The sequence below is a fragment of the Heterocephalus glaber genome, unplaced genomic scaffold (assembly GCF_053883595.1).
Source record: "Heterocephalus glaber isolate CG9 unplaced genomic scaffold, H.glaber_assembly_v1.0 deba00000347, whole genome shotgun sequence".
In the NCBI taxonomy this organism is placed as follows: domain Eukaryota; kingdom Metazoa; phylum Chordata; class Mammalia; order Rodentia; family Bathyergidae; genus Heterocephalus; species Heterocephalus glaber.
The window spans coordinates 9,655,902-9,669,111 of record NW_028258143.1 but is presented as its reverse complement, the minus strand read 5'-3'; the positions used below and the strand labels follow the sequence as shown (position 1 = coordinate 9,669,111).

Here is a 13,210-nt window from a genome sequence, read left to right as displayed (position 1 = left end):
TGGGAAATGAAGCTGCCAAGTATGGGACAGAATCATTGGTCATTTTGAAGATAGTCTTCTTCCTATGTGGATAGGATTCTTCTTATATGGATATTAGTCATGTGTGCTGCCACAGCTAGTTAATTATAAGGACATTCTATCATATTTCATTATATTGTTCTCTAATAACCTATGTGTCTACTTTATTATCTGCAATGGTCTTTTAGCTTAAAACCTAGACAATTGTGACTTCACTTTTGAATTTTCCAGTTATCTTTCAACCGGTTGCTCTGATCTAATGTTGTCTCTTCTTCCATCAAATAGCACACCTGTATTAAACAGCATTCTGTTGCTGTGACAAAATAGTTGATATAAACAGTTTGTAGTGTATGTATTTGGTTTCAGCACCCTAGGAGGCTGAGGCAGGAAAATTCTAAGTGTGAGCCCAGCCTGGGCAACTTAACCACTTACTATGGCACCATCTTAAACTACAAAAGAAAGAAGGAAAGAAAAAAAAAAGAATGAAAGAAAGAATAAAAAGGTTGAGTATGCCACTTAGTGAGAAGACCTTGGATTTGATTCGCAGTACCAGTGAGGAAAATATCAACAGAAAAATGCTTAAAGGAAGGGTTCATGGTTTTAGCAATTCCAGTCCATGTGCTGCTGGCTCCATTACTTTGGGCCTGTGATGAGCCAGAACATTAAGGAGAAAGGGTGTGGCAGTGAAAAAACTCCTTATTTCATAGCAACCAGGAAGCAGAGATGGAGAAAGAAAGAGTTAGAGAGAAAGAGGCCAGTGACAAAATAATGACCTTCAGATCCATGGTCCCAATGACAAGCTTCATCCGGTTGGGCCCTAATAAGCCCATTCAGGAGAGCATGAACATCAAAGGATTAGTCTACTCAATGAAGCTAGAATCCTCACCATCCAATCACTTTCCCAAAACCCACTAGCTATCAACCAAGCCATCACAATGAGGAACCTTTTGGGGGATATTTTGTACCCCAACCATAACAACACCCAAATTAATATTAACATTCTTAATCAATTTTCTAATCTCTCTAACTATGACCTCCCAATATGACTTCACACTGTCCTAATCAAATTTATACTTATCCTTGAACTAAAATTCTTGTCCAAAAGGCTTCTCTGTTGACTTGGGAAAATTTTGAGTTAATTTTAATCGTCATTTAATATACATTCTCCCATGCCTGGATTGTTTTCTATTGTATTGCTTTCTATATGCCAATTCATTTATCAAATTCTGCCATGCTGTAAAGTTTATTTATTTTAAGAGAATCCATGATATACTTAGAATTGTGCTTTAGGGCTGTTAATATGCCAGTTGACCAGACATGAAATGGATTAGAGAGAAGACATTCAAGATCTGGAGTCCAGATAAGGGGCTATGATCATAGTCCAAGTGAGAGATAATGAGTGAGATAATGAGTCTGGCCTTGGCTGGTGGGAGCAGACTTGGAAAGATGGAGATGGACTCATACAACAGCTGATTTACTGACACAACACAGAATCACTCATTTTGTCAGTGTTATCCTAGCCTTTAATTTACACAGAAATGATCTGGAATGAGAAATGACTTCCAAATTTGAAAATTATTACCCCATAATTTCTCTACTAATGCGTCTTTGCAGAATTATATTCTCTATCAATCTCTAGCTCCAAAAACATGATAAGGAAAGAACACTTTTACTTTTATATATAGCTTTTAGTGATGGTAAGATTAGTATGTCATTTATAATGTATGTTAATTTTTTCCACAATGTTCTACTTATTATATCTTTTGACCTTACAGCATTATGGGGAGTTACAAAGGAGAAGTATTGTTATATTTTTATTTTAATGAGAGCAAATTCAACTATTGAGGTTTAATATTTTATCCCAGGTCACATAAGGTTAGACCTTGATTTATTATCCATATTGCCAGTTCTTTTTAAATAATAAATTATAAATGTTCCTGAAATATATATACATAGGCTCAACTTTTGCAAAATCACATTCTCGTTTGACAATTCTGCTATTCAAATCTTGTTAACTGCTGCTGTGCATTACCTTATTTTCTCAGGACACTATATAGTTTCTCAAAATACTCTAAATATTTATTCCACAATGCTCTTTATTTCACCATCTAAAGATAAACTTTGCTAAAGACAGATTGATCCATCAGGATGGGCTAGGAGATGTTACAGGTAAAAATGAAACAGATAACTTCACAATCTCAGTGGCTGGAAGGCAAGGGGACACTCACTAGCCATGTCCATCCTGAGTTTTCCAGAGGCACTGGTTCAGGTGCTGTTATTTGGTACATTGCTGATGCAGGTAGAATAGAGAAAGAAAGACTGTGGCACATTATGGTCCAGCTCTTAAATTTTCCACCTCGAGGTGACATACTTCACTTTTCATTTACCAAAGGAAATTTTAAGCTTTCACTAACTTCAAGGGACAGGAAACTGCAGTCTTACAATGTTTCCTGCAGTCAGATATTTGAGGAATATCTGAGGAATATGCTGAAATATTTGAGGAATATCCTGATGATTTCAAGTTAAGTTCTGAGTGCAGAGTACTGTATATGGTATAGTTTTAAGTAAAACTCTTTCAAGGAAAGATAATATAATGAGAGGACTTCATATAGGCCCGACAAGTCTCAGTTCTAGAAATTTCTCATTAATATTGGTTTGAGAACAATCTATATATCCTTGTACTGCTGTGAATGCCAAGTTTATGATGTGATTAACTGTTATTGCCTTCATTTTAACTGCACTTATTTGCAGTAATGAGAGAAACCAGTTTGGATCTACAGTCCTAAGCGAACATTCTGATTATTCTTTGTCTAATGTTCCATTTGTCCCTAATATCCTCAATGTCTTCTAGGAAAAAAAAATCATTGCCTGGAGAAAGCTGGTACAAAGAGCTAATTTTGAAAGTCTGTCTATATGACCAACTGGAGCTACCATCTTGATTAAATTGCCTAGATGATTCAATTTCGAAGATCAGTTGTTATGTTGTTATATTAAAGTGACATTGAGACATTTAGTTATAGCAAGTGGGCCAGACCCAGCAAATTAGTAAAAAGCCTGTAATTGCTTTTCAGCCTTTTGGCTAAGATCAAGTATAAAAATTTGTATATGCCGCAATGAATATTTCTCCCAAAAATTTCTTAGAAAATTGAAGCTAGGGCTGGAGATTTAGCTCAGTGATGCTGCCACTTGTCTCTCAAGGGCAAGGTCCTGAGTTTGATCCCTGGTACCAGAAAAAAAAAAAAAAAGAAAGAAAGAAAATTGAAGCTAGCAGCCATTCATGTGATCTTGAATTATCATAGAATTTCTGTATATTATTTGTGTCATATAACTTAAGTATTCGATTATATAACAGAATTGTTTCTTTGATAAGCCTATTCTCTTCAATAATTATGAATTACTTCAAGAGAAAGTTGATTCTCTATTTTGTCACTCCAGAATTAAAGAGAACATTCTGATTCTGAGACCTTAATAATTTTTTTGTGTGCGTTTGTTTTTGTTTTTGCTTTTTTTTTTCAGACAGGGTCTCACCATGTAGTTCAAGCTGGCTTCAAACTCACTAGGTAGCTCATGCTGGCCTTGAACTCATAGAGATTCTCCTGTCTCAGCTTCTCAAGTGCTGGTATTTCAGGCATGTGCCACCACACCCAGCTTATAATATATTTTTTTCTACTGGATAGTCAGCTGGCTATCTCAGGGATTTGAGTTCCTTTTCTACTTCTGAAGAGTCTATAATATAAAGATTTTGGGCCTGAGGATATGGCTCAGTGGTAGAGCACTGTAGTGCATGTGCTTTAGGTTCAATCCCAGCACCATTAAATGAATGAATGAAGGAAAGAACAAATGAATGAATGGAGTAATATGTCTTACTTATACAACTAATTAATAAAATAAATTAAGAATTTACAAGAGAAACAATGACAATAATGTAAGACTTTTCAACGCTCCCCTCTCTGACCTCACAGAGACTTACACAGGGTTGGAACCATCCTGGAGCACATGCAACTGTTGTCATAAGCGGTATTCTGTAGCTCAAATATAAATTTACCAACCCAAGCTGCCAGCCCATTTGTGTTTATCTATTTCTGCATGCTAATGGATTGAGCATGTGTTTGGATGGATACCTAAGTGTTTATCACTGTCAGTTGCTCTCTTGAAAACAGTGGTAAAGTATTCATCTAACATCTCAAATTGTCTTGTTAGAACATCTGTCACAATTATTTTCCCATCTCTCTCAAACAAATATAACCCTTAAACAAAAAAACAAATATGATACTTTGTGGTATGGTTCTTTTTCATTAAATAAGTAAGTAAATTCTAATAGTATAAAACTGTATAAATTAAAACAGCAGATCTTTAAATAGTGTAAAATGAAGACATGTTCATCATTTTAACTCACATGATTCTACGAGATTTTAGCTTGTTCAGCATTTAAAAAATATTTCCCTGTTTTATTTCTAGTATTATGTTTCCATTATTTTAGCACAGTGTCAGTATGTAGAACATGGGTTTTCCAATAAGATTTTTGCTATTACTTTCCCCATAGAAAGTATTAAGTGTATTAATCTCAGTTATTTTTCAAACTGTATTTCATACTGTTTTTTTTAATCCTCTAAGAGCTTACTGGGGAAAAAAATAATTTAGTATTTTGATGGTAGAGGGAAAATGCATGTAAATAACATTCTAGGAAGTACTGGTGTTAAAGAGACTACTTTATTCAGAAAACTTAGCACTGGTGTCCATTGTGCTGTCTTAATGAGGTCAGAGTTTATGGATTAGTAATGTAGTTTGAAAAGTCATCCCATTTCAGACCCCTGGGCTGCAACACGATTTGGTATGTCATTAAATAAATACCCCTTGTTTTAACATGGATAGACATGCTATTAGTAGATCCTATTCTGTTCATCTTTAATCTAAAATAAATTCCTTTTGAGCATCTACTATAAGTTAATGCATGTAGTTTCTAAGTGGGAAGTATATTTTACAGAATTAGGCTTTTTCATACTTAATTTCATATGTGTGCAGCTAAATACAATAAACATCAAAGCATCCTAAGTCAAGTAATAGTTGAAGTGAAGCTTTCTGCATATGACTTTTACTATAAAATACTTTTTAGTGTTTTAAATACTACTTCCTTCACTGAAATCAAATACTGCTTCCTTCATTGAAATTAGGTTTAGACTTTTGAGAATGTTGTCAGGAAAGTATTGCCTAGATGGAAACAGCTGCATGTTTTTATATTTTATGGCGATGAGTTTTTAAAACATTAGTGGTTTCTATACTTAGAAATTAGATTTCTCATACAACAGGTTAACCTTATAGATAGTTACATTTTATCATATTCTGTTGCCAAAAGTTGTAAGTATTAAGTGTGAAGGTAAAACTAATCCTTTCAATTTCAATAATGAGATATAGGCATAAGAATATGCCATTATTAGTAGTTTCACTATGGACTTTGCTTTGGGTTATGCTCTAGCATGGAAGTTTTTTCCTGAGAAATAAATGTCACTGTTTCTTAATCCTGTTGAATTTCAAAATTATATTATATTCATTGATTTTATAACCTTGACTTTCATGGAGGTCCTCTGGGCTTCTTATCATTGAGGGGGAAGCATTGCTAGAGGCTTGCTAATTAAAATCCTTCAATAAGCAAGCATAGATGAAGATGATTTAAAATCTCATTAATTAAAAGGATGTCTAATTCAAAAATTGCTTTCAAATAGGCTCTGTCATATCAATAGATACTCAAATATGTAAAATTTATTTCTTTGAAATCTGGGATTTCAAATTTGCATATTTTCTACATACATGCCATGGCAGTGAATTCCATCTGAGTTTCCAGTCTTTATCTCTTTTTGTTTTCATCTGATAGCTAATTAAATCATTTTGGGACTCAGTTTCTCTGTAAAATTATATTATGCTTGTTGCCTCACTTTAATCCTTTATCTAGCTTTTATTGTATACCTAATAATGATTTCATGATTAAAGACCCTTAGAAATTTATGTAGAATTCAGATTCAAAAATGATGAATTCATCTTTTAACAAACTCAACTGGATCAAATTTTCAATTTCAAAAGAATTTTTTTTCTTTTTGGTACTGGGGATCGAACTGGGGATCTCATTTTTTGGTACTGGGGATTGTGCTTGCGAGGAAGGCAGCAGGACCAGTGAGCTAAATCCCTGGCCCCCAAAAGAAATTTTTTGAAGACTCTGATTTGGCAAGTCTTGTGTTTCAGTTTTATTTTTAGAATTTAAAGTTATCCTAAATATGTGTAAATATAAAATTAAAATGAGAGAGAGAGAGAGACAACCAAGGAAACAAGGTTCTGAAAAAGCCCAGAGACATGAAGACACTTATGAAGCATGTGTCACATATAGGAAAAGATGCCTTTCCATTTTAATATGAAGAAAAAAGAAAAATTAGGTATGCATATAGATATATTCATAGCAGAAAGCATTCCAGTCCATTTCTGCCTTTTTTTTCTAGAAGAGGTAAGGTCTCAAAAGTTTGAAGGTGGAGAAGATTTTGATGAGCTGTTCCACAGAATAAGTGAGAAAAAAATTCAGAAGAATGACCAAGCAGTGAGAGAACTTTGTAGAAGATAAAGAGTAGACATTAAAGTGTCACTAAAATGTGGAATTAGCATTGTCTTCATCTCAGTTTAGAAGTCCTGCTTTAAGTACAAATAAGGCCAATCTAACAGGCTTCTGGATTGACCAAGATATCAGGTTTTGCCAGTCTGGCCTGAAGGAAGGGTACTAGAACAAGGTAGTCAGCTATACTAGCAATACTTGTTTAGCAAGAGATGCTAGAATGGTGAGGGAAAGAATTCAGTTTCCATGAGCAAAGATGTGGCTATGATTGAAGAAAATGGAGTAGTCTATATAGATAGAATTCAAAATGCAGGAGAGAAAAGAAGAAAGAGGAGGTTCTCAGCATTGAAAGTACAATGGAATCATGTGGGAATTTTAAAAAATTGTTGGTGTCTGGATTCATTCCTTTCAGCTTATGGCTGTATTGTCTTTTATTATGTCTTGGATACTTAATTTATATTTTATAGACAAGGTTGAAAAACATTGTCTAAACAACACCTCTCATAAAAAGTATATTTTTTGTTTGATTTTCCTTATTTTTGCATGGTGAGTTGGTGTTTTGTTTTCAAACTACTGGAGAAGATTTAAAGAGAAGAGTAATATGACTTTTCATCTATTTTTAAAAGTAGCTTTTTCACCTCTGCAATGAAAACTACAGCACTCTGAAAAAGGAGATCAAGGAGGATATAAGGAAATGGAAAGATATCCCTTGTTCCTGGGTAGGAAGAACCAATACAGTGAAAATGGCCATACTTCCAAAACTACTATATAGATTCAATGCAATGCCAATTGAAATTCCAACAATATACTTCACAGAACTAGAGAAAACAATCCAAAAATTCATTTGGAACCAAAAGAGACCTAGAATAGCAAAAGCAATTCTAAGCAGCAGAGACATGGGTGAGAGTATCACAATTCCCAACTTGAAACTGTACTACAAAGCTACTATGATAAAAACATCATGGTACTGGAAAAGAAACAGACCTAAAGATCAGTGGAATAGATTAGAAGATGCAGAAACAACTCCAGACATACTCAGCCACCTCATCTTTGACAAAGGAGCCAACCACCATCATTGGAGGAAAGATAGCCTATTTAATAAATGGTGTTGGAAAAACTGGATTTCAACTTGCCAAAGATTAAAACTAGATCCATACCTATCACCATGCACTAAACTAAGATCGAAGTGGATTAAAGATATAAATATTAAAACAGAAACACTAAACTTGCTGGAAGATAAGTTAGGTAGAACTCTTGAAGACATTGGCATAGGAAAAGACTTTATGAACAAAAACTCAGTAGCATGGGAACTAGCATAAAGAATCAACAACTGGGATCTCATCTTATTAAAAAGCTTCTGCACTGCAAGAGAAACCACCAACAGAACTAAGAGACAATATACAATGTGGGAAAAAAATTTTAGCAGCTCTACCTCAGACAAAGGTCTACTATCTAGAATATATTAAGAACTGAAAAAAATCAGACCCCCCAAATTCAAAGACCCAATTCATAAATGGACATCTGAAATGAACAGACATTTCTCAGACAAAGAAGTAAAAGCAGCAAATAAATATATGAAAAAATGTTCAAAATCACTAGTCATTCGAGAGATGCAAATGAAAACAACACTGAGATTCCACCTCACCCCAGAAAGAATGGCTGCTATCAAGAAATCAACCAATAACAAATGCTGACGGGGTTGTGGGGAGAAAGGAACCCTTCTCCAATGTTGGTGGGAGTGCAGACTGGTGCAACCACTGTGGTAATCATTATGGAGATACCTCAAAGAACTAGGGCTAGAGGTCCCATTTGACTCAGCTAGTCCCCTGCTGGGTATCTTCCCAAAAGAATTAAAAGAATCATACCACAGCAATATATGTGGACCCATGTTTATAACAGCACAGTTTGTAATAGCTAAAGCTTGGAAACAGCCCAAGTGCCCATCAACTGGAAACTGGATATAGAAGATGTGGGTTTTTTTTTTTTAAATGGAGTACTACTGAGCCATAAAGAATGAGAAACTAGAGACATTTATAGCTAAATGGATGCATATTGAGGCCATACTCTTAAGTGAAATAAATAGGACACACATGTGTAAATACCAAATAGTTTCTCTAGTGTGATAAACTGAAAGTGTAAATAAGGATTGAAACGATTAAAATGAATAATTGAAAATTTGAAATAGGAAGAAAAGGCCCAAAGGAGTAAGGGTGATGGGAGTGGAAGGGTAAAGGAAAAAAGGGAAAGGAAAAGTTATGAGAAAAGAAAGAAAATGGAAACAAAGTCTATATAAATAGGGAAGGGTGCACAGGTAATGGGCAAAAAAATAAGAACCAAGACATATCATGTACAGGTACAAGCAGCCAATGATAAATGTAAACGTATTGTATACCGAAAATGTACCAATAAAAGAATTTAAGGAACAAAAAAGTAGCTTTTTCTTCAGAATTATTGACAGATACCAAAAGAGAATAATTAAGGGAAAAGAAAACTGATTAGTAAAGAGAATATTGCATTATTCTGGACCAGCAATGGTGAAATTTTGAATGAAGGACTGGCAAAAGGATTGTAGATTCAGGAACATATTTGTGAAGTTTAACATAAGAATTTATTACATGTACAATTAATATGTAAAATGATGGAAGAAGGCTTAAAATAATATTTTTTTGGCATATTATAATGTGGCTTTTCACTTCTTCATGGTCAGTAAGATAAACACTGCAAAAAAAGCCTAGTTAATCTTTCAAGATGTTCACTTGATTAAGTCAGGATAATCTCCTTTTTGATTAATTCCTATTGATCACTTTATTTTCCACATTAATTACATATCTAAATTTCCTTCATCTTTACCATCCAGCACAAACTAATTATAGGAATGACATTTGATAACAGTACCGGCCCACACTGAATGATACAGGATTCAGATGATGTTGCAGTTAATTGAGATGAGGAATACAAATGAATTGGAATGTTTTAGAAGGAAATTGATGACATCAGTTTTAGACATGATGAAGTTGGTGTAATTGGGACTTTAATTAGAGTGGCTCAGTAGGAAATTCAACAGAAAGATTATCATGGGGCTTGAATATTTGGTAGTGATCAGTAGAGGTGACAGTAAAAACAATGAGATCACTCAGAAAAAAACCTGTAGCAAGAAGTGGGCTGATAACTGGAGTAAAGCTAGAATTTCTGAAGCTGTTCTTCAACTCATATGTCTTGATTCCAATGAAATATCCCTTTATACTGCTTTTTACTATTCCTTTACATTCTTCTGTCAATAATGTCCTACTTTTCCTAATTTGTGGTCTGCTCTTCATCCTTGTCATATGCCCGAGTCTAGAAGTGAGAATCACCATCATCTATATTAGCAAAAGGTTTGAAGATCATAGACATGTAAGGAACACTAACCCTGTTATTGTCCCTGTCCAAGATGGTGACTTGCAAGAATTGTAGGATGGAGAGAACATGCCCAGTGAGGGAAGATGGTTCCATCTGTAGCCCTAAACTGCTTAATTCTTTCATATCAGAAAACAGAAATAACTGAAAGTTTTCTTATTTCATCTGACTCATAATTACTTCATAATTCAAATGAAGTAAGCAGAATGGCACAAATTTGAATGGAGATGTAATTGTATTTTTCTATCTCCTAAAGCTTTGGTCTGTCTTTCTGTGAAGAAAATGATTGAAACCATTGTACCAATAATTATACAGAAATCTGAGCTGTGATGATAGAAATAAAAAGTGAAGTTGATTAGTACATTTTGATCAAACTTTCTATTCTTCTCTTAATTTTTTTTCTTTCAGGTTATATTCAAGAAGAATGTGTTGTCCCCTGCCCATTTGATTGCAAATTAAGTGATTGGTCTAGCTGGGAATCTTGCAGTTCATCTTGTGGGATTGGAGTGAGAATTCGATCCAAATGGCTAAAGGAAAAACCTTACAATGGAGGTAGACCATGTCCCAAACTGGATCTCAAGAATCAGGTAAAGTGTATGAAACAACACATAAAAAGCTAAAAATTATCCCCATTACTGTATCCTGTGGAAATTGAAGTAATTTGTTTTTTTCAGGTAGCTTTACAAACCTGGAAGAAAGATTAGGAAGGCAGAAATCAAAATAATAGAATTAGTTGTAGGAGCTTTACCTACTGGTAGGTAATGCTGAGACCAACTTTGTACCCTTAGGAATTTACAAAAATCCAATTGATTTTTAAATGATCTTGAAGGTAAAAATGTGACATACATATAATGTTACATTTATATGATCTTGGAGCAATATCACATTACTTTTTTGGCAATATAGTTAACCACTTCCAAAAATGGTGTTCTACTTTTTTCTTTACCTTATTCTTTATCTTAATTTTTTTCACTTTCAATCTCAGCAGTTTTCCCATAATTCTCCAAGTCTCTTAGAATATTTTCTCTGTTTTCCTTAAAGTCATGCCTATTCTTATAAATGAACCCCTAATTTATACCTTTCCATATAGATGTCTAATAAAATTGCCATTTAAGGAAAGTTGATTAGAGTATTTCAATTTGCTTTACCTATATATAACAGTCTAAATTAAGAATTATTGTAAAGAGCTCAAATTTCAATCACAATTTCATACCTATTACATTAGGAGTAAATTCAACTTTTTAAATCAATTAAATAGGTGGAACACAAGATCAGGTTAGTTAAACATTCTTTATTCTTAGAGAGAATGGGTATGTAGATTTTCTGTTACTGGGAAAATTTTAGCAAAATAGCTGCATAGGCTTCTATCACTAATTCTAATATACTAATTTCTGTCCTTTTAACCTGATTTTGATGAGATGCTATACAGGTTGTTAATGGAAGGAAAATCTTATGCCTCTGTTTTAAATTTAAATTATATGCATAGTGTTGGTTGACTTTAAATACCATGTGTCAGGTTAAGACCAATGTAATAGCTATTTTCTCCTAAGTTAATGTAAAAGATAGGTAATTCACTGAAGTGAAAAGTTATTCTAGTGGGAAAATTTAAGATCTCAGGGTATAGCTAGTATGCCAGCCTTTTTTAAGGTTATATGTTAAAATAATGGCCATAGTTTCTTCACTGAAAGATGTAAACCTTTTGGGGAAAACAAAGCAGAGGACCACAAAATCAAAATACAGATTTTAAAGAAATCTCATAAGTTCAGGAATTTAATGAAGGGAAGAAAGAGATATGACTAATGAATAGAATACAGGAGGGAAATAATCAGAGCCAAAGTAGGTGAGATAAGCCTTACAAAGAAAGGAAAAAATATGGTCAAGAAGACTATATTTAGGTGAAAACTATATGAAAACTATTTGACCACCCCTAAGGGATTTTCCAAGTATTTAAAATGGAAAAGAATTACTAAGCATTTATATTTATGGAAATTCTTATTACATCCTCCTTAAAACCATTAATGAAAGCTAAATCTTTATAACACTAGCATTAAACACTAATTTTAAGAACTAGGAAATTACCTAAGGAACAAAGGATTTTATTTGAGCACAAACATGAAGACTGTATTAATAGTGTATGAGGCAAATGTACAGAAACATTTATGCAAAATTTGTGAGTGGGAACAATTTAATGAAATTTGTATGCCATTTGTGACTTAGGAAAAAGAAATTTGTTCTAAGCACTTAATTGACATATAACAATTATAACTCAGAGAAGTAGTACAAGGTAGAAATTAAATCCAAATTCAAGAATAATTTAGTTAAATTCAATAAGTGAAAATTAAGTGATGGGCTGTCTGCATGAGATATTTCTAATGTTTAAGCTCAAGAAGGCAATTGTAAACTTCCATAACTTTTTGTCAATGCTCAGAAATGAATCTTGAAATTTAATGATCAGAAATAGAATTTAATATGGCATTTATTCTGATATAAATCGGCCTCTGATATCTAGCATGTATTTGGCCTAAAGTTAATTTTAAGGTCATCCAAATCTGTACTTTATATATTTATAGAGTGAATGTTTTACTGTAAACTGCCAAATTGTAGTTATTTATACTTATGGGGTAAAAAATTATGTTAGGAATACAGTGTGAAGTAAGGAAATCAATATAATCATCATATGCATCACCTCAAACACTTAATTTTTAATAGTGAAGATATTTGAAATTTACAATGCACAACTTTTATTAACTATATTACCATGCTTTCTGGGTTTTTAAAAAAAAATTGTTTTGGTACTGGGGATAAAACTTGGGACCTTGCGCTTGTGAGGCAGGTGGCAGAACCACTGAGCTAAATCCCAGGCCCTACTATTCTTTCTGATAGAACTCAATTTAAAAAAAACACCTATTTCTCCTGATTGATTGAACTTTGTACTGTTTGGCCATCATGTCTTCATTATTTTCCCCTCCCATCCTCTGGTAACCTCCATTCTACTCTGTTTCTATGAGTTGATTGTTTTAGATTCCACACGTAAGTGAGAACATGTGATTTGTCTTTCTGTGCCTGGCATGCTTCACTTAATATAATATTCTCCTGTTCCATCAATGTTGTCTCAAATGAGTGAATTTTTGTATTTTTCAGGGTCAAATAATATCCTGTGTGTATATATCTCACATTTTCTTTACTCTTTCATTCACTGAGGGA

At 33.6% G+C, this 13,210-nt stretch overlaps 1 protein-coding gene across 9 annotated transcripts in view; it reads left to right on the top strand.

Annotated features, from left to right (window-relative positions):
- Window positions 1–13,210, top strand: part of Thsd7b (thrombospondin type 1 domain containing 7B) — a 1,329,200-nt gene that overhangs the window by 1,099,212 nt on the left and 216,778 nt on the right. For all 9 annotated transcript variants that reach the window (XM_087197681.1, XM_087197682.1, XM_087197688.1 and 6 more), the window contains one exon: window positions 10,415–10,593. In XM_087197681.1, coding sequence (XP_087053807.1) covers window positions 10,415–10,593 — 179 coding nt within the window. The remainder of the gene's footprint in view (window positions 1–10,414; window positions 10,594–13,210) is intronic.